Source organism: Caloenas nicobarica, chromosome 14, assembly GCF_036013445.1.
Source record: "Caloenas nicobarica isolate bCalNic1 chromosome 14, bCalNic1.hap1, whole genome shotgun sequence".
Classification (NCBI taxonomy): domain Eukaryota; kingdom Metazoa; phylum Chordata; class Aves; order Columbiformes; family Columbidae; genus Caloenas; species Caloenas nicobarica.
Window position 1 is genome coordinate 12,252,228 of NC_088258.1, and position 26,563 is coordinate 12,278,790.

At 35.4% G+C, this 26,563-nt stretch overlaps 1 protein-coding gene across 16 annotated transcripts in view; it reads right to left on the reverse strand.

The window, feature by feature from the left end:
• RBFOX1 (RNA binding fox-1 homolog 1) overlaps positions 1-26,563 on the reverse strand; it is a 1,184,784-nt gene that overhangs the window by 41,734 nt on the left and 1,116,487 nt on the right. For 11 of the 16 annotated variants that reach the window (XM_065645206.1, XM_065645209.1, XM_065645210.1 and 8 more), the window contains 2 exons: positions 23,304-23,384; positions 5,838-5,970 (listed from right to left, as the gene is read on the reverse strand). In XM_065645206.1, coding sequence (XP_065501278.1) covers positions 5,838-5,970; positions 23,304-23,384 — 214 coding nt within the window. The remainder of the gene's footprint in view (positions 1-5,837; positions 5,971-23,303; positions 23,385-26,563) is intronic. The other 5 variants (XM_065645222.1, XM_065645221.1, XM_065645215.1 and 2 more) reach the window with 1 other exon arrangement.

Sequence of the window (26,563 nt, forward strand, 5' to 3'; positions counted from 1 at the left end):
TCCTTGTAAAGCCAACACAGAGTCTAGGAATAGCCACCTTACTGAAATCAGAATTATTTTGCCCAGTATGGATGATATGTTAATGCACTTCTTGGAGGCATTAAAACAAGAACAAATTTAGCAGATTTATTCAGTTGTATTTTATGATTTTATTGTGCTAAGGAAAACTCAGAGAAGAGAGAAATCATAATTTAATTTAAAAATATGGATCTAAAGAAGAACATATATGGCAACCGTTTCCTAAGATTAATTTTCTATAAATATGAAACTATTTTCTTACCAACTATTATACATCTGCTTTGCATAGTTTTAGCTGTTTTATTTTAGTCTCTATGTCTTATAATCATTTTTGTAACTATATTAAGACAAATTCTTTACTAGTTTATATTCCACCTTTATAATATCCTGGGAGGACATCTGTCTTCATTATCATTTTTCTATCCTCATTTTTCAAAAAGATTGGGTTGAATAATCTATCAATGACATAGGATGACAGTTCTTGACTGCACATGCCTTAGTTCAGTAACTTCATAGCAGCTGAGTATATATGGCCCTCAGTCATACACACAATTTGCACTAGTTAATATAAATAACCTAAGGTGGATTAAGTGGAGTGATTGACCCAGTGTAACAAATGGGCATTACGATCCTGATTTCATTCATTCTAATAGGAATCATGGTTATAGTTCGCTATTTCCCCTACATTGTAAATAAGACAAAGCACCTGAGGAACAACAGTTCTCTTGTTTTCTGGTTGCTGGTAGGTTTGCCTTCAATGTCCTACACATATTTTCCAGTTTTTGGTCTCAGAAATCCTGTTTTATATGAAGCCTTCAAGAAACAAATAAAACAAGAGATACAACTACAAACTTATTTAAAATAAACCAAAGACAAGACTGAGAATTAAACAGCTTTCAGCACTCTAATAATACAACTTTCCCTGTTCTAAATATAGAACTAAAACTCTTCTATGAGACTGTTTCAACTTTTTAGGACATTCTCTAATTCCTGGTTCTTGTCTTTTCAGTTTCAATGTTTTCTGCCGCAAACAAGTTATGAGATTTGGAAAATTAATTGACAGCATTGCTGCAGAGAACAACGCTGGAAGACAGAAATCACTATGCGCCTGCAAAACTCATTTTTTGTTCTAACAGTTGCACATATATACAAAGCACAGAGTCCAAAGTAAGAGGAAGTTTCTGTGAGTCCAAAGAAAAAAACATAACCACCATAGCAGATGTAGTAGCTTATATTAATTATCCTTCTTTCTTAAATTCAGAATAATGTGTTGGAAAACAAAGCTTCTTTTGAATTTTGAATCAGTTAGAATGTAGCAATGTAGTAGGGGAACAGTCAAAAATCACGTCCTCCACCCTCCCCAACGTCACAATTTTATTCGGGGCTGTTATTTTGTTGTTGTTGCTTTTTGGTTTTGGTGGGGTTTTTTGTTTGGTTTTTTGGGTTTGTTTGTTTGTTTGTTTTTTAATTTTTCTTTTCAAAGAGAAAAAAGCGTATTGCTATCCCTTGTCTTCCCAGGAAAGAAGCCAGATGTGGAGATCCAGACTGAAAGCTAATTCTCTCTTAGCTTCATCACAACCACGAGGAGCAGAGTGGAAATGTGAAGATAGTCATCACTCACTGAACTTGTGCAGAACTTGAGGCAAATGATGCTGGAAAGAAGGGCTTCTCATCAGTTTTACTAAAACTGTTATCTATTACTACTGTCTGCTATGCTACCAAATATACAGTGACACTGGCTTTTTTTGACAGCAATATAAAGATGGAGCATCATATAAACGAGGTTTTACTATTTGGCGAATGATTTTCAAGAATGCTGAGGCACTAGTTGCTGGAGTTCAAAAGCAATTACGGGCATCAAAATCAGATTACCTGCTTTCGGTAGTTTGCCGAAGAACAAAAACTGCTCCTTTGTGCTTTCTTTTGACAAGGTAAGTACTGCCAACTGCATCCAAAATCCGTCATAAAGGTGATTTTACTAGTAGCTTCTTCTTTGTTAGGACATGCTCCCTCATTTCAATTTCAGTAGGTTTTTATGGTACATAAATGAATTATACTTACAAAGTCAGGAGTAAGCTGAACACTGTAGTATTTCGAGGCATTAGAAATGATGCCACAGATGCTAAAAATGAAGTATTTTCCATGAGCTAATAAACAAAGACGCTATCCCAAGGAATTAGTGAAACGTCTCAATTGCAAGTAAAGGATCTGTTAATTATTTATGCAGTGCTATATAGCTCATGAACACTGATTTCATTTTTAAATGACACATTTTAAATCCTGTGTGCTGTTTGATTTATAAGACAACAATGGCCTTAAATATGGCTATAATCAATAATTTTCCTCAGACCTAGCAAAGCGTGCCGCATTGGCTGTTTCCCAGGCACAGCAGAAGAGAGCTTTCCACATGAATCACACTATCGTGTTTTGCTTAATGACCACAAGATATTCTAGATTTCCTTACAGCTTGGGACTTGTCATTTCTTAACTTCATTAACAGTTTCTAAGAAAATGTCACCGTCAGTATCAAACAGGACATCAGTGAACAAGAACAACTGCAGATTCAAGGGAGACTGAATAGGAAAAAGGCTTTTGTTACAGAGCAGTGAATCCTGAGAGTGATGCTGAGACAAGTAAGCAGCACGTCAGCCTAGTCTAAGAAATACATATTCTTAGCTTTACAGTTGGTTTCCAAATTTAAAGCAAAATGAATCAGTTTCAGTTATGAAACTTTGAAATATAAGCAAGAAAGTATGAAGAAGATTCGTTCAGATCAGGTATTACATTTTATTTTGATAATAAGCTTTCTAAGGTTAATGAAGTAAAAGATAATCAAAATGGTCATTTCAAGCTTCAGCTTCATATTTTACACTTACATGTGGGTTCTTTTTTAAAAAGAAAAGTAATATTTTTCTAACTAAACATCACTGGAATTTAATGTAAATTTATAATTAAAATGATACCTGTCATTCTACAAAATATTTTTTTTTTTAATGATTGAAAATATTTCAGTATGAAACTGTCTGCTTGGCTCTAACGCTGGGCTCCTTCCTTGAATGGAAAATGAGAAATTGTTACTAAATGAATTGCAAAATAGCTTTCAAAGCTTTTTCAATTTGTCTTATCAACAAATTATATTCCAAGTTGTTTGTTTCCTTCTATAAGTTGATTCATTCTCTGTGATCTCTTTATTATTTCCTTAATATTCCTTGACTCCTACTCCCATTATGACTGAAAACCACATTCTTATAATATATTTTCACTGATTAAAGGTTTTTTCTGATGAAAATTCCTTTTTGCTTCTTTGATAGGTCAGAGTACATAACGGGTGAGCATGGAACAAAACATTGCAAAGAAATTCCAAATTGTACTACTGTATGACAAGATCTAACACATTAGGCCAAAGAAGTTATTTCAGAATAAAGTTTTATTAATTCAACTGTGGATCAGTGCAACAGAGATATTATTTCTGCACTGATCCATGAATTACAGAAGTTGGCACTTTTTTTGTGCATTGGAAAGCAGTGCCTTATTATAAAACATAGGTGGGTGGAAAAAATTAAACATGACTAATATCTGAACCAAGACCCATCTAAATTAAGACAAAGCTTACTAATTGAAAAGTTTTGCGGAGTCAAATCATGTTAGAAAACATACTGCTTGGCAAGGTGAGCCCTTATTACTAAGGGTTCATCTGTGACAGCTGGAAATCATCAGAACAATGAGAAGATGTGGAATGCACTTGTGAAACACTTCTGAACCTGACTGCGGTGCAAAACTTCTGTATTAACTTACAACGGGAATTCAGAATGCTCACACATCTAACTTACTACCTAAGGATGCTGAAAGTAAGCAGTACCAGTACATGAGAATATATATGTATTACACTTGGAAATTTAATTCTTCCTGCTGAGTCACTGTACTAACTAAACTATAAAAATTTCTATAACACACACATACACACGCAGAGCATGCACATGTGGCCACTTAAATTAGAGCAAATTTAAGTTACTTACTGGTCAAAGTATTTACGTATGTTGCAAATACTAACCAAAAAAGTATCATCCAACTCAAAAACTGTATCACAGAATAGCTGGTATGTATTTTCTGATACAACTTTATGATCATGAAACTGGTAATAACCCATGTTACATATTGCACATTGAACTATAAAGAGGTGGAAATTGTCCACTGTCTTTATATGGAGCATCCATTTCGTAGCTGAGACATTCAGATTGAAATCAGCTCTTGTAGGACATTCTAAACTTGTTCCCCTCATTGCCATGTACCATTACCTGTACTAACTCTAAGTGAGAGTCTGGGGAAGGGTGGGATAACTTGGGTGGGACACCATCCTTGTCCAAAGGTAACTCAGACAATCTTCAAAAATCATGGTGTCTTCCTCCAGCACTGGTATACAGTCTTGCTTATTAAATTAATACTATTTTGCTTATTAAACAACACAAGACACTTAAACAAAAAACCAGAATATGCTCTTACAAAATAATCTGGTTCTGTGCCGTAATTTTATATTGACTTTTAGAACATCTTACTTCTCTGACGTGATAACTGCCCAATGGGAAGGAATGGTCAAAGTGCCCACCTTTAATACGCCTTAAAATGTAGCTCGACGGCTGACTGACTAGAGTAGCAAACTTGTCTAGAAAAACGCGCACCTTTTGCCATAATAGAACAAAGGCTTCATGACAACCTGAGGAAACCAGTGAAATGCACCCATCCTCTACCGTAACGAAGTAGGAAGATGTAGGAGGACAGGGTCTTGTGTTGCGAGCTTTCTTATATGGGATATCCACAGTGAGGGCAGACGAACTGCTGAACAGGATTTAAGTGACAGCAGAGAGAGAGACGTCCCCTTCACTCAAAGACTTCACAAACCCTTCCCGACCCTTTCTCAGAAAGATCCGGTTGCTCTGCAGAGAGGCAGTGGCAAATCTACTTCAAATTTTTATTAAAAACTACTATTCTGGCCTGGGATCGGATAAGTTTTCTGATTTTCCAAACTTGCCAATTCCTTCATAGCTGAAAATCATTTGACAATGTCAGGTCTTTTAAATATCACAAAACCTTTCTGTGTCAGCATTTACAGAGCTACAGAAGAATTTGTTTATTCTCCCTTTCCCTCAAAAACATACCTAAAAATAACAGAAGATTATTGAGTTTCTAGAAATTACTACTACGAATTTCTCTCTTTTGTTCCTTAGTTTATTGCTTGGTTTTAATAAATGTGGGTCACTGACAGCGAAATCTTAAAGTATTACTTAAGCAAATGTACTGAAAAACACATGGCTCTGAGAGAAGTACCTGAGATTTCTATCATGGTAAAGATGTTTACTAGAAAAACTAAACATGGTAAAGATGTTTACTAGAAAAACTAAACAAACTGCAATACAATAATAAAAGAAATACACCGCCAAGCCTTCAGGTCGAGAGACAACTCTCAGTGGATGATTTAAGAAAAAGAAGTTAAGGCGATCCAACCTCCTTAATAACCAGATGTTGGCAATCATCAAAAATATATCTTTAGCTGAAACAATTTCTCTGTTCCAAAGCATTCAGTTTCTAGCAGCATTTACATAACAATATGTGACATCTGAAATGCTTAAGGCCACCAACCGTGGCAGTACAAATTACAGTCATTTTTCAATAGTCGGTGCAAGGTGCACCACTGCCAGCGCGGGGATTGCCTGCATGCTGCGCTGCGTTCTGCGCCGAGACGCGATCCGCATGCACCGCACTCGCGCGCGGCTTGCAGCTTTTGGAGGTTCATGCTAATAGGTACGAAAGGCCGATCTCCTTACCCGCCATAGGCTGGGATGGGAGGGGGGGGAGCTGCCGCGCGAAACGTGTTGTACACCGTGCGACCTCGGCCTCTTAGGTGGGCACCTCTGTAGGCAGCGGCTGCGGTTGCGGCAGGGTAGGGAAATCCTGGCACTGTGGAGACAAAAAGAGGAATGAGTGTAAAATATTTAGATCAGTCTAGCACTTTAAAACAAGAGTAATGAAGGAGCATGTTTGTGCTTCTATTGAAAAGCTTGCCTGTAACTGGATGAGGGAGACGCCAAATAACTAAACACTTAGCCTTTGAACTAGAGGCCACATCTTTGTAAACAAAATCTTTGTATGCAAACAGGAGGCAGCAAACTGGGAATTTAGATGGCAGTATCATCAGCAGCTCTGACTGTCTTAGAAGACACTATTCAAAATAATACTGACTGTTCTAGCCAACAATGCTACGAGGAGACTCCTGAGGTCCACGTCACCCAGTTCAAGCTCAGGTGTATAACGCCGGAGGAATTTCCATCACATCGTCGGATCTACCTTCAAAAGTTAGCCCTGCTGTGAGTGGGGGTGAGACGTCAGACCAGGTGACCTCCAGTGATCTCCATAATCCAGTGATTTTACCAGTCAAACAGAGCTTTACTTTTGCTCAAAAGATGATCATTAACTGGGTCTTAATTGTGTACCGAGGGGAAAAAGGACAGAGCAAGAGTTTTCCCAGATTTTGGGGATGTACCTTGTTCATAACAGTACCCATTATTCCTTCAGAGGCAAGAGTTGCATAGTTTGGAAATATCTATCTAAATTCAGATCATATTCAGATCTAACAGAAACAATTTAGACATATAACAAATTAACTCTGACATTTTTATATTGTCATTGCAACTAAGTATAAGCATTACCATTCCATCTGACACTTAAAATATTTTAATCAGAAACTAAACAGTAATACAGTACTACTTAGTGGGGTTTTTCTGTAAAATATTTGTAACTTCTCTCTTCATAAACTTTTTAGTTAAAACACAAAAAAGCAGCTTTCCACTTTACTTTCTCTGACAGTTTTTTAACCAATACTTCATTATGTCTTTTCACTTTTGTGCATATATTACTGGTCTATGTCAGAATAGGCATTTTTAAAATTAATTCACCAGTGAGACAATCAAATCCAGCTCTGTTGGCACTCAGGTTACGTCAGTTGTGCTTCACTGTGTTGAATTTTATTCAGTATGTAAACAGATAAAAGAAATAAATACCACTTAGCAAAGCCCTAACAAGTAGCAAGAAAATGGAAGTAATGATGTATAAAACAGTGAGTTTTTCAAGCCTGAAATACAAATTTATTTCAATCCACATTTATCTTTAATCTGTTTTAGCACTACATTTTAAAAAAGCTTTGAATTTGAAAAATAAAATTAAAAATTCACAACTTGTAGAAGTTGCTGGCTGAACATATTAAGGTGACTTCTCAATTTTCACTTTACTACTATGGCTTTTGGGCTTTGCTAGGTCCTTCTCACTGACAAAAAGGTTATACAGTAATTCTACAGTGATTTACATGTCTGTGATACAACACAAACCAACATTATGGCAGCAGAAATAAAATATAGCTATCTTTTAATAGTGCAAATACCATATTTTTATTCCTCTTTCCATAAAAGAATGTGTCAAAATCAGAATGACATACTTACAGAACTAAATGCACTATTAATAACTTTGCAACCAACGGCCTTTAAGAAGCTTTAAAGATATCAAGTAATAGCTTTTTTTTTTAAAAAAAAATGAACATATATATCATATACTTGAAGTTCAGATGCTGTAAGTACTTCTGCATATGCAACAACATTGGATATTGAACAGCATAAACACAGCAGGGCTAGAATCACGACCTACTGCTCAAACCATGTAACTTCTGTCCTTTTCCTTTCCAAGTGTCTTGCATACAAATTAGTATAATGTGCATACAAAAATGTAAAAGATCATTTTCAATAGATTCAAGGTATAAGCAAACATCATAGTAAAAAGATCTACAGGTTGTGCTGCAGTTCCTCTGACAGAGTGGACTGTCTCCCCATACTAACAGATAAATAAAAGGTGCGATACCCTAATAACATTTCCTACATTGAAGTTTGCAATACATGAGAAAAGCATGAGGGTTGGACATCATGGTGTCATTGTTCACTTCTGTTCCTTAAGGAATGTACCTGTGAATGCCATATGCTGGAGACCTCCTGTCTTGGCTTAAATTAGGTGATGTGCACAACATACATTTTAAATGGTCAGTTATCATAACTATAATCACATCTGTTGCTTCTGTAAGAGGAATGATGAAGCAGACTAGTACTCTTCAGCACAGGAAGGAAGTGACTGTGGGAGCTATGACAAAGCTCCACGACTGTGAATAAGGGAGAAAATATGGGAAACCATGGCTCTTCACACAACCTCTAATTAATGTGCCATTGAACTTTCTGTCACTGGATGTTATGGATGTTAAAAGTTTAAAAGTTTTTACAACTGAAAAGGATGAACAAACCATTTCCCTGCAGAGAAACATTATAAAGACATCACCTCTGGTTTACAAAACCACTCCCAGCTGTAGCAAGCTAACAGAATATTCAATGAACTATGTACCTACACACTAGCTCCAGTCTTACAGCTTTTCTTTAGGCATCCAACTTTTGCTCCTTTCCAAATACCGGGTATCAGACTATACATAGAGTTAATCCAATCCAGTACAATTACCTTTGCTGTCAGAGTAATGTTTAGCTGCAGTCTGCCTGCGTTAGAAAAATGACTCCTTTCTACCTAATAGATAGTCATTTCTAGAGGTAAGTTTCTACAATAATTCGAGAGTTAATTTGTGCTTAAAAAAAAAAAAGCAAATAAATAAAAAGAAATGAACCTAACAAAACAGTGCTGAGAAGACTTTACTTAAGCAAATGGGGAAAAATGGACTTGAGAGTCTGGCCAGGAAAAACTGAAATGGTGGATATTTTAAATTATAAACCTGAAGGCTGGTATTCTGTAGTTACCTTTACAAAACTGGGAAACTCTTAAACTGCCATGATTAAGAGAAATTTCTCTGAGCTAAAAGCCACACTAAGAAAAAATTAATGAAGTCTGACAATCTTTGAGCGGTTTGGACATCTCTTCACTTACACGTGCACCTGTAGTTCTCTACATATTGACAGAAAACACACTTTCACAAGAAAAAACAGAAGCAGTGGTAAAGAAAACCAAACCAATTCAAAAAAGTCTAAACCCAAGACATGTAAGGTGTCTAACAATGTTGTGGTCTTGGAATACATGGTCTGGAAACTGCTGCTCTAAGATTTGTTTCAGCAACTAATTCTTTGTAATTAACATCTACATTCGGCAACATTTACGTAGTCTGCTTTCAGTGAAACACTCAGGGCCCCAGTCAATCTTTCTCCTGTAAAATGTGCTGTTCGAAAAGAACTCACCAATTCCTCGATACAGCCACACACCTTATACACAAGAATGGACCTATCTCTTGATTTTCAGAAGAAATGAGTAAATACAGGTATAATGAAAAACAACAGGAATTTTGCAGTCGTATGGGAGACACTGAGGATATACCTGTGTGAAAGCATGAACTTCTAATACGGTTTGTGAGCATTTTTTCCTTTGAATTGTACCATTCAATCCAGCTTTCACACAGAAATATTAAAATATATACTTTGCAATAACTGAGCATTTATCCTAAATATTCTTCATTCTTCATGGTGGTCGCACCTTAGAAAGAATTACAAGAAGGGCTGATGACCTTAAATCTTTGACAGTGAATGGTTCTCTACAAAATGTTGCTTGAAAACCAGAGTGCCCCATCAATGACTGAGTAAAAAGGATTTTTTTTTTTTTAATATTACATTTTTATGAGAAAGAAGGCTTTCTCTTACAAGAAGAAAAAAAAAAAATCTAGAGGACAGAGATAGCAGGAAGAGGCAGTTTGCCCATAAGCATCTACCAACTCCAGAACCCACAGGAGGTTCAGCATGCATGGGAGATGCTAAGGCAAGACAAGTGATTTCTACCATTTTCAAGGGATCTGCGACACAAAAGATGTTAGAAAGAAAAGCCTGAAGTAATGTAATTGTTTTGCTATGTCTGCCTTGCAGCATCTCCTTAATAAAATCATGAAGCATAAAATGTCTAGAGTAAAGCAAAATTCTCAAAAAGCGTGTTGAAGCAATCAGTAGAAGGTAGAGTGATGATTTGGAGTTCTGTCAAGATGATGATAAGACATGATGGAAATTAAACCTGAGAAATATTGAACTAAGAGTGGCATTGCAAGGTCTTATGATCAAGTCAGGCCTAACAGTAGAGTTTAGATATCATAGAATTATATCCATCCTGAAAAAATTGATTTGGGTCAGTCTGAAAATCAGAGTATCTGAAAACATGCCTTCTATTTCCAGGTGGTAATACTAAAGATTAAGATTAATAATCAACAAGATCATGTCACGCTAGATTTGAGTGCAGGGAAAAAAAAAAAAAAAGCTATTCCAGCCCAGCTGAGAAACCAGATGGTTAGGAATAATAACCACAGAATTTATTTTGTTACCAACTTTTTAATATCCTCACCCAAAAATAACCAGCAGAAGTGGCACCATTAGGACACAACTGAGGAACGGACTTCATAAAAACAATTTTATGAAAAAGACTCTCCCATCAGGAAGCATTAAATGCTATTAACTAGCCCAAAAAGTAATGAATATGCTAGCCAGGAGGGGTAAAGATTTTAATGACTTGGTTTGTAGGTCAACCTGCCTTAGAGCCTCAGTGCCAAACTGCTGAAACTCAGTCAGTGAAAATGCTATTATAATGGGGTTGAAAATGTGTTTGACACTCAGCAGGGAAACATCCGAGTCCACTTCTAAGCAAAAATACCTTAAATTTATATCAAAGTAATTTGATGACTGGAATTCTTCTGATCTGTGACAGAGAAAAGGCGAACTACACATTGATGATACGAGATGATAATATGAGGTTAAAAAAAAAATACTTTTCTAAGTCATATAATCAAATATCAAGCCAAAGAACCAATTTATGTTGGTGAGATTTCTTCTTCAAACTTATTTGTTCTATTTTTATATTTAAGAGGATAACATTTTTTTTAAAATGTATTATTACAACGAATATTGTCCAGAAAGGTCTCTCTTCTGGATACACTTTGTAAACATGGAAACATGGCCAGGGTATCTCCTTCAATTAACCTCAGTTTAGATCCCAAACATGAAATCTGGTCAGCAAACTGCGACATTTGAGCAAATAAAGACATTTGGAATTACCAGGATTCATGTTAGTATATCAGTAAAATGCAAGTAACTAATGACTTTATATAGGAAACAAATATGAGCATGAGGAAAAGAGGAGGAACTTAAATTTTGTGTTCACAGATGAAGTTTAATCAAATATTAATTCCTTCCAAGATATGTAATATAAGCATTGGTTTTATAATTTTTTTATTAAATGAACATGACAGGTAGGTGCACTTTCTAGGCACCATATTTCAACATACGCCTTAGAAAACAAAGACTGAAGGAACAATAACAAAGCTTGAGTTCCCAAAAGGAGGAATATAACCTGATAAAAAATACTTAAGGGTTATATATTGTGTATTAAAGTTTTAAAGCTTTGGGATAGATGGAAGAGTAGCAGATGCAAAAAACGACAGGGGGCAGATTTTGTATCAAAGCCATAAAAATATACAACCATTTTAATGGGCAATTATTCTTTCCATTTGTGCTGTGGTTTGAATTTGTATGAGAGAGCCATATGCCTCAAGAAAGGTGAGCCATCAAAATGGATGAATGAATCTACCTCTCATCACTCCTAATCACTCCTCCTTCGCGCAAACTATCAGGTCATCCGCCATCAAGAGTTTTCAAATGTTTTATGGTGAAAAATTTTACCGTCACATCATGTCTGAATCAGTTTATAGCTAATTTACAGCAACATAGTTTAACTGTTACAAAGGCAGGGAGACACATTTACATTATTCCCATAGTTTAAGAGAATCCCTGTTGAGGAAGCACTTCAGAAGCGCTGGACAATAAATTAAAAACAAAGAGATGTAACGGGTAGCATACTGAGAAAGGCTAAGCAGAATAATCTATGTGATATTATCTGAGATTTCAAGAACAGAATCAGGAGTTTATCCCGATGTATGCTGTGCAGCAAGTTTTCACTTTGCTGTAATAGTAATAAGTAGTCTTACCTGGTATTCTTTAAAAGAATTTTTTAAAAAACCCAAAAAACGTGCTAAAGAGGATGTGTACAGATCTTTGTATTTAAATACACAGTCCAAAGTACAGTGCAAGTAAAATTTAAGCTCTGTTATACTGCAGATTTTAACTTTTAAATTTTTTATATATATATATATATATATATAGATGGACTCTTAAAATTTCAGGGTAAAATATCTTCAGAAGGTTCACAATGTTTACAAGTTGCAAGCTGAAAATACAATTTTTCACATCTCATTTTTGAGAGATGATTATCGCTAGGATCTAGTTGTGAATTAACTGAATTCAAAGGAAATTTGCCATATATGTCAAATACAGTCACAACCGGTCACTTCTCTTTCATACACAGTCTATTTACTTTTTGAAACACATACTTAAAATTAGTAGAACAATGATTCCCTTACTATTGTACAAAAATGTATGTCGGTATTAAACACTATTGTTTAGGAAAGAATAAATCTGTATTTTGGACAAACATTCTCATTTGAAATGCATTGAAAAGGAAAACAAAAATCTCTAATTAATGTACAAGTCTAATCACCATTCTCCACATGGAAGAGTAATTTTTCACTGTTCATTTGCTCAGTGTAATCTCAAAACTGACATAACAGAAAAGCAATGGCCTATAAATCTGCTCTCATTTGTTTCTTTAATATTCATATTCCATTGAACTACAGCTGCTTGTTGCTGCAGTCTATTACAACATACAAAACTGTCGATAAAAATATTATGAAAGGCAAGATGTGTTTCTTCATGGCTCTGTGTGCCATTTATTTTGAAAAAAATAACAATAAATGACTCATGGATTGTCCCTTAGTTTGCTGCACGCTGGGCGATTAGTGATTAATTACCTTGCTGCAAATTGACAGGGCACAAGGAAATTGACACAGCTCTGATTAATTAACTTTTTATGTGAGACAGTTACTTACAAAACACTGCACACTGTAATTGAATCCCTTTACACAACACTACCGCATTAAGTTTCCAGTCAAATCCAAATTAGCACAATATTTTACACAAATTTGGTGAAACTTTTTATAAGAAGGTGTAATGTGGCAGACTACGTACATATTTCTAGAAAGAGGACAGCTGCTTTAAGACATTATTTTCAACTATTTCATCCTCAGACATATGAAAAATAAGATTTGCAGGATTTTTCCAACCGAATCACCAACACAACCATACTCAAACCCAGAATATTTCAGTAAAAAGCAACCTCCTACTTAATGTGCTTATTATTACGTTAAATTGTAGGAAGGCATTTAACTGTTCCAACAACACTTGCTATTTGGTTGCCTTTACCTTAAATTTGTTTCCAGAGCTAATTGAACTAATATTTCAACGATAACTTGCACATATTGAATTCACACTTAGATACCCTTAAGTTATTTTAAGTACATATGGAATTATTTGTTTTCTCTGCCCTCCTCTGTTTCATGTCCTCTAATACTCCAACAAACACAGCACCAATGGTTTTTACGTATATTGATACCATTATATCTCGATGCCAAAGCCTGGACACCGTCTCATCTTTTTGCCTAAACTTTTTCACTGTGAGGGTGACTGAGCACTGGTTCAGGCACCCAGAGAGGCTGTGGAGTCTCCATCCTTGGAGATATTGTAAAGTTGTTTGGACATGGTCCTGGGCAGCCTGCTCAAGGTTATGCTCCTTCAGCATGGGAGATGTACAAGGTGACCTCCACAAATTCCTTCCAACCTCAGCCATTCTAAGATTCAGTCATTTGGTGATTCTGTGGTTATCAGAAATTCCCATATATCTCATCCTTCTTTTACAGGACTGTATGTGCAGCCACCTGAATCCCAAAGACACCAAGAGATTTCTATTAGCACAGAAAAAAAATGGAGGATGTGGAGGATAAAAAAGAACAGATAAGATGACTGAGGATTTTTTTTTTGTAAAGCTATGTAATTACATCAATCTACAACTTTGAATTTAAAAAATGATATAATTTGTGGTCAAATTACTTACACTGTACTTAATATCAAAATAAGAGTACTGCGCAGTTGATGTTACAAAGAATACAAATAGTAGATGAACAAAGAATAGTTGAATTTTCACAAAAGAAACGACTAACAAACAAGAAAAAACTCAGTAGGTAAATTCAAACAAACTAGGCAATAAAGGAAAAGAAACTACTAGTAGAGATCAGAGAAGCCACATCTGATCTTAAGTTAAAGAAGATTCTTCAAATATAGATGATCAAACGGATCAATAACTTGTCTGGTGTTCTTGGTTGTTGGACATCTACAAGTTCCAAGCAAATAGAAAAATTCCCCTGTGTCACTGTTTCTGAGACAAAGCAAAAAAAGGACATGGTTGTAGAAAACTAGATGAAGAATGGCACTACTATAAAGAGATGACAAAATTTAGTAATTTGAATGTTTATGAAAGTCAATTATGTGCTGACAAGAAGCTGTGTCCGGATGACACAAGGATTACTAAAACTGAACAGAATTACTAAACTGTAAAAAAGAAATTGCAGAACATTGTTGGGACCAATTTAGGTAGGAAGTGATTGAGGAAAAAAACACCTAGTTAACCTAATCCAAGCCATAACGGAAAAAAAAGTCAAAACAAATAATAGCATCTACAAAGAGTCGTATAGATATTCAAATATTAATCCCTCAAAGGCACTTAAAATTTGTGAAATTCAGGTTGAAGAATTTTGCTGTATACAACATGGTCTTAAGAGCCGTGATTTAATAACAACGCAAGAAGTATAGCGACACTAAGGTCTTTTTTTTCTTTAAAGTCAATCTTAGAGGCACAAAGAATCCTATGTATAATAACTTCACAGATCATGATGTGAAAAAATGCTAAATGTAATTCTAACTATTTAGCTGCATACTGAGAGGAGTAAGTCCAAAGAATCCTATTGTCCTAACTCATTGGTTAGTCAGAAGTATGGCCAGTGGCCAAGTGCCGTATCTCCATTAACAGAAAAGCACTAAGTTAAGACACGTGAGATGCCCAGCTGTCCTTGGTCAAACATGATTTTTATTGTTTGAACTAAATTACAAAGATACACTCCACAACTTACTATTAAAAATATTATGCCCGCATTTCCAGTCATCTCCCACTACCCAGGTGTTCAATGTTGTGTAAGTTAAAAAAAGTCAGTGGCACACAATTTAGGACATGTCTATCTTTATAAAACTTTTCAGTGTACTAGTTCAGACATACTGTGCCACCACTAAACAAATTAACAGAAGAATTAATATGACCAGCAAGGCACTTTAAAACAGATTTGCAGGAGGGAAATGAAACCCATATTTACAGATTCTGGCCAGTTACAATACATTGCATTGGTAACTTATTAGTGACCACTGAAAAATACTGATAAAGAGAAGGCAAAAGGACAGTTATCTTGAAAATAGTTACAGAAAGACAATATACAGTGATACAAAAGACACAAAATGTTTTAACAAGAATTTCAGGCAGTGCTACCAAAAAACCCTAAAGAAGTTCACTTCACAGTTTAAAAAGACTGAGACTTAAATCACAAATATAATGTAATATGTATTAATATAATTTTGCTCAATTTTGCTAATTTTGTATTATCTTTATAACTGTCTGACTTAGAAGTCAGTGGAGTTACCCTGCATTCACATTTGTGTAACTTTCTTCAAAACATGGCCCCTGGTCCGATACAATGGGCCAAAACAGTGTTTAAAAACCTTCTAAAGACATTTGAACAAAAGATGACATCAATATTTTTCTCTGGAAGTGATACACTATTTTTCAACCTTTTAAATTTCTATATAGGTGGGAAAAAATAATGGAAAGCAATTAGTAAACTTCCCTTTCTACTTATTAGTGCTATCTTCTTTATTTAAACTTCCACATAAACTGACTGTATTTTAACATACAGACAAGGAAGGGGTCTTTTCACATTATTCCTGGGTTACTATCATGTGATTCTCTTTAGTTTATAAATAAAGGCAATTAATTAATTCAGGAAGCACATTAAACGATAGTTTGACTCCTAAATGTTCAGTAATAAGGTTTTTGTATCCTGGAAATGATGTGTGTGATCTGTCTAGTCAAATGTACGGAAATTTCCCTTTGGGCAAGATTTTTGCACTGTTTCATTCATGTATCTCAGTCCTACGATGGTTAAATTTCCTTTGCAGGGGTGCTCTAGTTTTTTTTCTATGAAACAATAAAATGCAGACAAAACCACAAACATGCAAATACAATCTACTAATATAAATTTTAACAGTGATGGAGTGACCTGCCATTCCATTTAAAGATAAAACAGACCAATTAAAATATAGTTTGCAAAAACCTTTTTACATTTAATTTGCAAATACTGTAACACAGGCAGATTATTTATACCATAAGACTACTCATACTTTAAACTGTTCCTGGCCCATATACCAATTCATAATGACAAGCCTACTAAACAGTCTCTCCCTTACCAATAACAGTAAAATCACAAAAAAATAAAGAAAAACTACAACAACAAAATCAGTACAAATTATTCATTGATGTCATTACAATAAAGCATATGTCTATTTGGATTGAATATGGGCAATCATGTCTTGCATACAAACCCCAGAAAAGGATCTACCCGCCGCCAAGACCACCTACACTTCAGTTGCTTGGAGTCTCAGGATAACGCTATCAGAAGACTACTAGAATCACAATATAATTTTCAGGTAATTACGTGTGTGCAACAGATTAAACCTGACAATATCAACTGAATCGAGATTTCTAAACTGAATGTTTCCACTAATGAGCCTGCTTAGAATCGCACGTTAAGTCACAAAATCACAGAATGGTTGGGGTTGGAAGTGACCTCTGGAGATCATCTAGTCCAACCCACCTGCTAAAGCAGGTTCACCAGAGCAGATTGCATAGGAAGGTGTCCAGGCGGGTTTGAATGACTCCAGAGAAGGAGACTCCACAACCTCTCTGGACAGCCTGTTCCAGGGCTCTGGCATCTCAAAAGAAAGAAGTTTCTCCTCATATTCAGATGCAACCTCCTACGGTTCAGTTTGTAAATCCCCTTTTGAAAATTTGTGTTTTCCCCATGTAATCTTCTTGGTACCGGAAATACTCCAGAATATAATAGAAATGTCAGAGGTCTTACACCAGTCCATTAGTGATGCCACATAAAAATAAAACATGGAATGTCTTCACTGAAAGAAGAAACATGAAAATAGTTTCATACAGCATTTTTTAGGTAGTTTACTAATATTCTCAAGTCAAATAACCTACGTGTGGATATTCAACAGATACATTTATTAGACAGGCTTTACCTTATTTTAATTTCTATACCACAATGAATCCTCAAAGGACTAAACCCTACTATTGGATATGGCATTTATACTTAGTATTTATTATTTTCCCTATTTATTCCATGCATATCAAGAAAGTCCTGAACTATCCTCTACTTATGAATCAAACCAAAATACTCACAGGGAAAAAAAAATATCTTTTTAAACATAGTAGATGTGACTGTCATACGTAAGTGTTCATAAGTTTTTAATAGACAATCTATGTAAAGAACAGAATTCCCATACCATTTAATTAATGCTTTAAGCTTCTGCTATAGATTTTCCTCCTCTCCTGGCACAGAATGGATAACTCTGGATCAGTAGGATTATTAGGATAATGAAGAAACACCTCTAATGCCTGCTCTTAAGTAATGAAACATATTTTCCCGATTCGCTTTAAAAGAACTTAGGCATTAAAAATATTTTCTGTCAAAAATATTACAGGGCCAAAGGTTTCCAGGGAATTTTCTGAAAGAGCTGCCTTCCCACCTTTCAAAGACATCTCATCTTTGCCTTGTTGTTTTCTGGTTGCTCATAAGCTAAAATCCCAGGGCAACATAGTTTATTGTTTTAATATCTGTCTGACGCAAAGCAAAAGTATTCTCTGGCGAGTGCTTATCTGTCATACGTACTTCTGTGAAAGGAATATCAAGACAAATAAGATGTTCTAGGGCATATCATGGGATTATGAATTTGGCACTGACTGAATTCTGTTTAAAAATAGTTGAAATGATAAATACAAAAAAATACGTACACCGATATTTTGAGGATGGGAACTTGAAGAGCACTGGGTTTTAAATATTTTAATTTAAGTGTTTATATTATTTTAGTATGAATAGAGAATGAGCACTCAAGCCTATAAATGGGACAAACAAAATGAGAGGAAAAAATATTCATAATTGAAACAGTTAAAACAGTAAAATTCTATGCTAATGATACAATGGACTGTGAACTTATTTTGTATTAATTAAATTCAATGTAATGGCATTTTCTATATTGAAATGAATAACCAGTGATCTGGAAATTCATTTAGACCATTAGGTTAATTACAGAAACTGATGGAAGTTTTATCAGACAATTACAATTAAAGAACAAGAACAATGTGGGACAGATTTATAAGCATTTGGACCACCTCAATCATTTTTGCTGAATTCCATCACCACTTCTTGCAAAATTGTAATCAATATATCAATTTAAAAATGGGCCATCAACTTCACTTGCCCTTGACTATGATAAAATAGTATAAATCAATACCTGATTTTGTCATTTTTGTATTTTTCTTTTTGTTTTAATTCTGTCACTTCGCTGCAATATGAAAGATTTATTTCTTTTTAATCAAAAATTAAAATTTATGGAAAAAGCATGTATATTTTGGAGCTGATAAGCATGCTTACTGAAGATGAAATGACTCTACCATTTAGAAAATGTAAGCCAAAATTGACATCAGTTTAAAAAATACTCATTGAAGTCACGGCAAAATTCTCTTTTATGGGCATGCAAAACATTTGGGAAATACAGGCACTCATCTGTGCATCATTCTGAGAAAAGGCATGCAGCAATTTACTATTTTACCGTACACATTAGCTATTCAGTGCACTGAACTGCCCCTTTAATAAATCCTCAGAAAAATCTACTAGTAGTTACATACCTGATAACTCAAGTATCTTTATTTTTACTTGGAGCTAAATTAAAGCTTAAAAGCTACAAAAATCAAAGTTTTGATTTAGAGAGTGAAAACTATTTAGCTGCCTTTGAACTTTCATTAAAATTTGTAAATCTCTCCCGTTGCCTTCCATGGGATCTGGGTATGCGCAACCGTAAATTTTTGAAAATCATGATATGCAGCTTTAGGCTGCCTTCCCCCTACACCAGCTGGCGCTTACTGAGCCCGAGAGCGTTGACGAGCACAAAGAAGTTCTCTCCTGGCAGGTCAATCCCCTTTTCCATCCCCTGCCATGAAAGGGTAGAGGAGGTTATCAAGAAAAGGGAGTCAGGCTTTTCACGGAGGCACACGCTGGGAAAACAACACACAACAAACGTAACTTGAAAGAAGAGAGGTTTCCAGTTTTAGGACACTCAAGTGTTGGAACATGCAATCCGGAAAGGTTGTGCAGTTTCCGTCCTTAAGGGTGCTCCGGTGCAACCTGGTCCTTCCAGCCTGTATTATTCTATGATTCTAAGACTTCACGTCTTCTTTTTTTTCCTCATGTTTTGGCTCTCTGACTTCAATTTCATTCACATTTTCAGACACTTCTACATTACAGAAAATGGGGAAAACAGGCACTAAACAGTTTTTAAGAGTCCTTGCATAAATTCAGATTCATATTTTGGCCTTTTTTAGCCATACATACCCAGCTATATCACTGCACTCTGTAGAACAGTGATACAGATATTCAGTGACAGATTTCTTTTCTTCTTTTGAATCTTCCTTTTGTCCAGCAGGGTCTTAATACTCTCATGGATCCTATTCTCGAGTGGCTTCAATTTAGAAAATTTCCAAAATTTTTCTTGATACATTTCTTATTTAACAGCAGATACAAATTTCTTCAGGTTTTTAAAATTTCCTGTGGAAACAACTAGTCTAAAGAAGTGGGGGCAAAAAGACACTGTCAGTTATGTGCAGCCAAACTGTTTGATTTACAAAGTTCCGGTGAAACACCGTGGGCCTCCAGGAAGCTCCCGGGGAATGCTTACTTACTCGCTGGGACTTGGTGTACTCTAGTCTTTACTTGCTGGATATATCTCCTTCCGATACTTGTCTACGTTCTGCATTAGGACAATCCTGAAGGATTTGACTGAAATCAGTTGTATCAGTTCTGTCCTCGAGAAGCCAATATTATGGGAATCTAGAGCAGCCAAGATGAGACCATGAGCTTCCTTACTTTGTCTCAATCAGGCAAAGAATCTGTCCACCAAGGGACGTGAACACATCTGCATGCTGAAAATATGCTTTCTACGTAACAAATTATCTATTCCCAGAATAGATGTGCATATGAAAAACTGATCCAGGTCCCATCTTCTGCTTCAGCGTAAGAGAACAGATGAGGCATGAGAGACTATTGCTACTGATTTGTTCCACTGCTTGCAGAAGAAACAGCTCATTTCTTTCTGTATTATGCAAAGGGCCAGAAGTGATGGAAGGAACCAGAGCCACGTTTCCATCTCCTGGCATATTCGGAGGTGTAACTAATCACTGTACCGGGAAATGTAGAATGTGATAAATAAAATATATCCTGAGGAAATAAAACACCAGAAGGGAAAGAGTAGCTCTAAGAAATGTACTTTTCTTTCTGGCTAGCCAAAAAAATGTGCTGAAAGTGTTCAGAGTCATCAGAGACGACTAGTGATCAATATAATTAAAAGTAAAAAGTTAAGTGAGAAATAAAGCTAGCCAAATCAAGAAAAATATACTTTACAACCACATTTCAGTCCTTCATTCCTTATAGCATACAACTCAGGAGCAAAAGATGAACAGTCAAGTTAACAACGATATTTCTAAAAATGAGGACTATTCTCTTACAAATATCTGAAAATTCCTAAATGCCATTAGCCTTAAATGAACTCCAAGCCACTCAGGCAGCTTTAAAAATCTCAGCTGACTCTTTCCCTTCTGTTAAAACAATTACAAATTCAAAACCTCTTAATTCTTACATTGTAAGATGTTGTAAAATATTACATGGTTACAATACTGGCAGTAACAATAAATGATGAACAAATTATTCAAAGAGAAAGGCTGCAATATCATTGTCTACATGGAATTATAACAGTAAAAGCATTAGTCTCCTAGATACCAATGTTGACTTATCAGTTATCATTTCAATATTACAAATGTGCATAAAAAGTGTAATATAGATTTTTAAAATAATAAAAGAAAATGAATCAAAACTCGAGCTTCATTTCTATTCACTTCTTAGTAGAATTTCCTACAGAAATAGAACTATTTTACATCTCTATTGAAAGTTTTGTAATAAGGTGAAACAAAAAAATCTAATTACAATCATTAGTAATTGTAGTAATTTTGTACTATTAAGAGTTGTGACCCTGTGGGGGAAACTACATTTTGGCAATACAAAATACTATACATAAGAAAAGAAAAATCATGACTTGCAGACACACAGATTCAACAAAAGTATCATAATTTCTACTGCAAGGGCTACTAGCAATCTCTGTTATGAAACTGTGCATTCCACATTACCCAGTGGGAGGCAGACAGCAAAGTCTGTTTACTTCTGTATTTGGCATAATTGAAAACAAACAGGTGTTTGTTAGGATATCATTATTCAAGAAGCACCACTGCAAAATAAGATTTTTTCAAAGGGATTGCCCCATGAGACATAATGGAAACAGTGAAGTATAGAGCTTAGCTAGCTATACAATGACTATCTAGGGATTTAATAATAGTGGAAATACCGTACAATGTAAACAGCAACGCCAGAAATAAATTTTGTAGAATAGAACTCAGTGAGATAATAGGAGCAACTGGGTAAACTTAAGAAAGCCTTTCTTTGGAGTAAGTTCCAGAAAATGAAAAATACACCGCCCCCGACACCACCCCGCCAAAAAAAAAAAAAAAAAAAAAAAAAAAAAAGCAGCTCCCCCTTAACAGATGAATGAAAAGTTTGGATAATTTTCTAGGAAAATAGTTTCAGTCAAAGATTGGTACTTCAGTCCAAAGACTGGTATTTCAGTCGAAATAGAACACTGCACTAAAAATGTACTACAATGAACACTGATTTATACATTAAGTATTTTGTTTCTGTATTACTACAAAGATTAAAAAAAGCACTCCTTGGGAAATGCGATGTAGCAGAAAATATTCTTGAAGCACCTGGAAGCAAATGCAGATTTAACTGATAATTTCATTTCCAATTTAAGACACTTCATATAGTTTGTTAGCTCACTAGGTATTTGTGGACTCCTGATTTGAAAGGAGATCCCACATCTATAATGTAAAAGCAGCAGCTGCCTTTGGCAGAAGAGAGTTACATGACTGTAGAGATGATCACTATGGAACTCTTTAGTCCTCATTTCTGGTTTTAATTAACAAAAGAAAATAATTACTTTAGCAGTCTAGATAAGCTTCAAAGGAGTAGAACTGCATTCTAGATTGAATAGGATCTTCGTAAAGAGCATATCCAATAATGTTGTTAAATCAGACAATGTAAAATATTTTCTTTACAGGGGACTGCTAAGAACACAGAGCAAATGCTGCTGTTCACCCTGATTCAGCAAGCAGCAATTATTTCTGTTTCGTGCAGTTAGAGGCTTCTTATCTGACTAGATTTCAGAATGGGCATCAGCGGTACCACCAATATAATCTAAAACACTCTCAGAAGCATCAAGTTCCGCTTCTGCCTCAGGATCTGAGAGGACACATTTCAAATTCAAAGTTTTGTACAGAAAAATGGCTGATGACAGGATGTATCACTTCAGCTTGTCTTTGCTGCTTTTATTACGGCAGCTTTTTATAATTCAAAATACCCAGTTGCACAGTCTTTTTCCTTTTGTAAAAAAGACTTCACATCTATTTGCTTCCTGACACAACGAAATGGAGACATAACACTTTTTATCAAATCACAGTTGTGACCAGGATGGAAAAGGAAGCACAACATCACCTACACAAAATGCAGAGTGCGCAACAGGACTGGATTCCTAAAAATTTCAGTGTTATGTAGAACTTTTGACCATTTCTGTAAAACATTGCAATTTAGATTGTCTTTTTTTATTAAATAAAATATACTTTGATGATAGAGATGCAACTAAAACCACTGCTGACATTACTTGCATATGTATATAAATACCAAATTTACCTTAACAAAAGCTATTGGGAAAGTTTACATTTTTAGAGGGCTTAATTCACATTAATGTGCTTTTGTCACAAAACAAAACAACAAAAGAGCCGTAGCACTAGCTTACTTGTGGATGTGTATACTAGTGAACTGGGGGCACTGTACACGGGAGATCCCTCCTGGTTTGCCTGGCACAGCAGCACCCTGCCTACAAGAAAGAGAGAGAGAGTGGTATCTGCTTTTGGAACACTCAAACTGAACCTTCATTTTTATCTCAAAACAGAAATAAAGCCATAACCGGAGCAGTGCAGTGAAGCGGGGGCACTTTTTGTCCTTTGACTTCAAAGCAGAAAGAGCCCCGATCAACACGTACAATTTTACATTTGAAAAAGCAAACCATAGACAGTTGTTAGGACAAGTACGTTCTCAAGTTATACTCCTTAATTTAACACTGGTGCAATAACTGATACATTTGAAGATTTCAGTATTTTTTTCTCAAATGAGCAACACATAAACATAAGTTACTTTCCAGTATATAAGCTGGGTTCAGAGTTAAGAGTAAAACCAAATAAAACAAACTAAACGATTAAAAAAAAAAAAAAGAAGAAAAAAAAAGTGAAACTAGTAACCAAATTAATTTAAAACAACACTTTTGCAATGGATGTTCATTTCGAACAAATGACAGAAGTTTAGGCTTATTTCCTGTTTGTTTTTAAATGAACTTGGATCAAATGCCTTACTATTTCAATATCTTTCTCAGTAATTATATTTTAGCATTCTTAGCTGAATACAGACCGAATCCTGACAACTATATTGAAATATTAGGAAAAAGCCTTCTGCCCTTCTGGAATACTCTACCAGGAACAGCAGGATGTTACCAGGACATATCAACACACTCACTTGACTCTAGGAACATGTACATTGGAATATGGATGTATTTAACACCATAGATGCCACAAAACTTGTGCTACTACAGAAGCCTGAAATGAGAGTGAGCTGAAGACATAGACGCATTCATCCAGCTGAGTGAATTGCAGAAACGATAGGACTTACTAAAATTAGCAATTTTCAGTAGGTTTTAAGAATAATGTAACTATAATGATTTCAAATATATTTAGTAAATATATAAAGTTTTTTAGAATCTGAAGATCATAGTCTCTTTATATTATTCAATATAAATTCTAGATGATACTTGTTCCATGGTCCACAGGTATTCTCCTATTCTTTGCAGCTAACATTCTTACATTTTTTTCTGATTTCATCTCATACAAATCTAATTTTCCCTACTTGAGTCTTCTATTTTCCAATGAAAGTACTTAAAAACAGATGGTTTTTTCATCCATGCTACTAGACTGTATTTAATTTGTTGCATAGAGTTTTCTAATTATATTTTAACAATCTGCCTTTGAATTTGTATGTAAAATTAATACTAATACCTAAAAACACTAGTATTAGATTTTGTTAGAAAAATATGGAACTTTTAAATCTGCTTTTATGAGAAATGATTATTTCTGCTGCATCTAATTTTGGTATTAAAATATTTAAATTGTAATTGATACAACTGGGGAAAGACTAAATTATTTCCAATAAGATCTTCTGGATAAACTTCAGAACATTGAAACCATCTATAAATTCCCTAATGGACAAAAACCCATTATTTTTCTTCTAGAATACTAAATCCTAGCATGACAGAATAAAGGATGGTGCTTGTTTGTTTTTTTTTTTTTAAGAAAGGATTTTAATATAAAGTTCTTAATGTTTCTGTTCAAACTGTGATATAATAATATAATAGAGCTGATGAACTTCAAAAAAATTACAGTCATGCAAGAGTTCATCTTTAAGTCTGCAATGCCTCCTGTACCAGCATATTTAAGGTTGGTATTTTCTCATTAAGAACAACCTGCACCTTTGTTTGTTTGTTTGTTTTATTACTTTTCCCTAATATAAGCATCTACTTGTTTGGTCACAGCAGGCACGTGATCAGTGACACAAGATTTTGGAGATCATCAGCACAAAGTCTCTCCTGATTCACACCGTCAGAAAGATCAGAAAAATATTAGCACCTATGTCTGCCAAGTGTATTCCCTGCAGGCACACAGAAGAACTTTAGACAGACCAGTAGCAGAAGGGAAACTGAGGCAGCCATGCTGCTGGTTGTAAGGGGGCGGCTGGGCCAGCCCGTGGGCTGTGGGGTGCACAGCTGGTCGCTGCGTCACCGCGGGGCACGGGGTGTCACCTGGACACTGCTCTAGGACTGCAGAGATCCCCCAGACCGATTCATTCCTCATCCCTGGTGTACAGGCTGGCAGCACAGACAAAAATGTATTTTTCATGATCAAAAAATACTCCCGCTCATGCTCATCTTCCTCCAATGTTTGATTAGGTGCTTTGTTGAAGGACTGTAGTTATTTTGAGGAAATAATTACTCTAAAAATATTCCGGGCTGTGAAGAAAATTACGTAAAGTCATTTATATTTTTAGAATACTAGAAATTCAGTTCCCAATAGTTCTAAGATATTTGACTGAAAGTATTTTCCTAGTTTTTTCATACTTCCAAAAATATGTTTTTGTGTATGGTTATTTACATGATTTATATAAACTAATCTACAAAGCATAAGGGGAAATACCAACGCACTAGCGATGATGCACAGACCACTCACTGGCTCATACAAGACATATGACAACGTTCACTGTATTTCTCAAACACTCAGGTAGCTAGGAAGTAACTAGGATCAACAACAGGACTTTCTAGTAAATTATAAAGGATTTTAAATCACTTGTGTTAAAACCAGCTTTTAACTGGAACCACTGTTTAGCCAGTGCTACAGACAGCTTAAAAGTAGAGATCTGGAATAACTTTGAAAGGATCTGCACAGCTGGTTGGAATCTCTTATGACATCGTTTGTGGAAGTATAAATTGAAACAACATTCTAGAAACCTTAATTACTGGGATTGTATAGTCTATATACCATTACTGAGAACCTGAGCTTAGAATATATCATCTTCCACTACAGATGGCTTTAATAACTTTGCTCATGAACAAAAACTTTCCAATTTACAATGCTGTTATTTATTCTCCAAGAATTTGGGGAGATTTACAAAAAGGAAGAGGACGGAAGTTGCACTGTAGTGCTCAGCAATGCGCTGGGGTTTTGCCCTGGAATGTAACTGAGACATGGGGGAAAAGCTGATTTCCTGCATTCGCTCTGGGAATACTAAAGAACAAAAGCTTCATATAAAGCTCTTCGGACAACTCGGAGATGACAGTGGTTCCCTATAGCATACTCCATCATAACAAGAGAGTAACCACATAAGCATTTGCAGTGGCAGAAATTAATCAAGCCAATCTCTAGGGCTGGTCTACAGTGGGTATTAGTGCATGGGTAG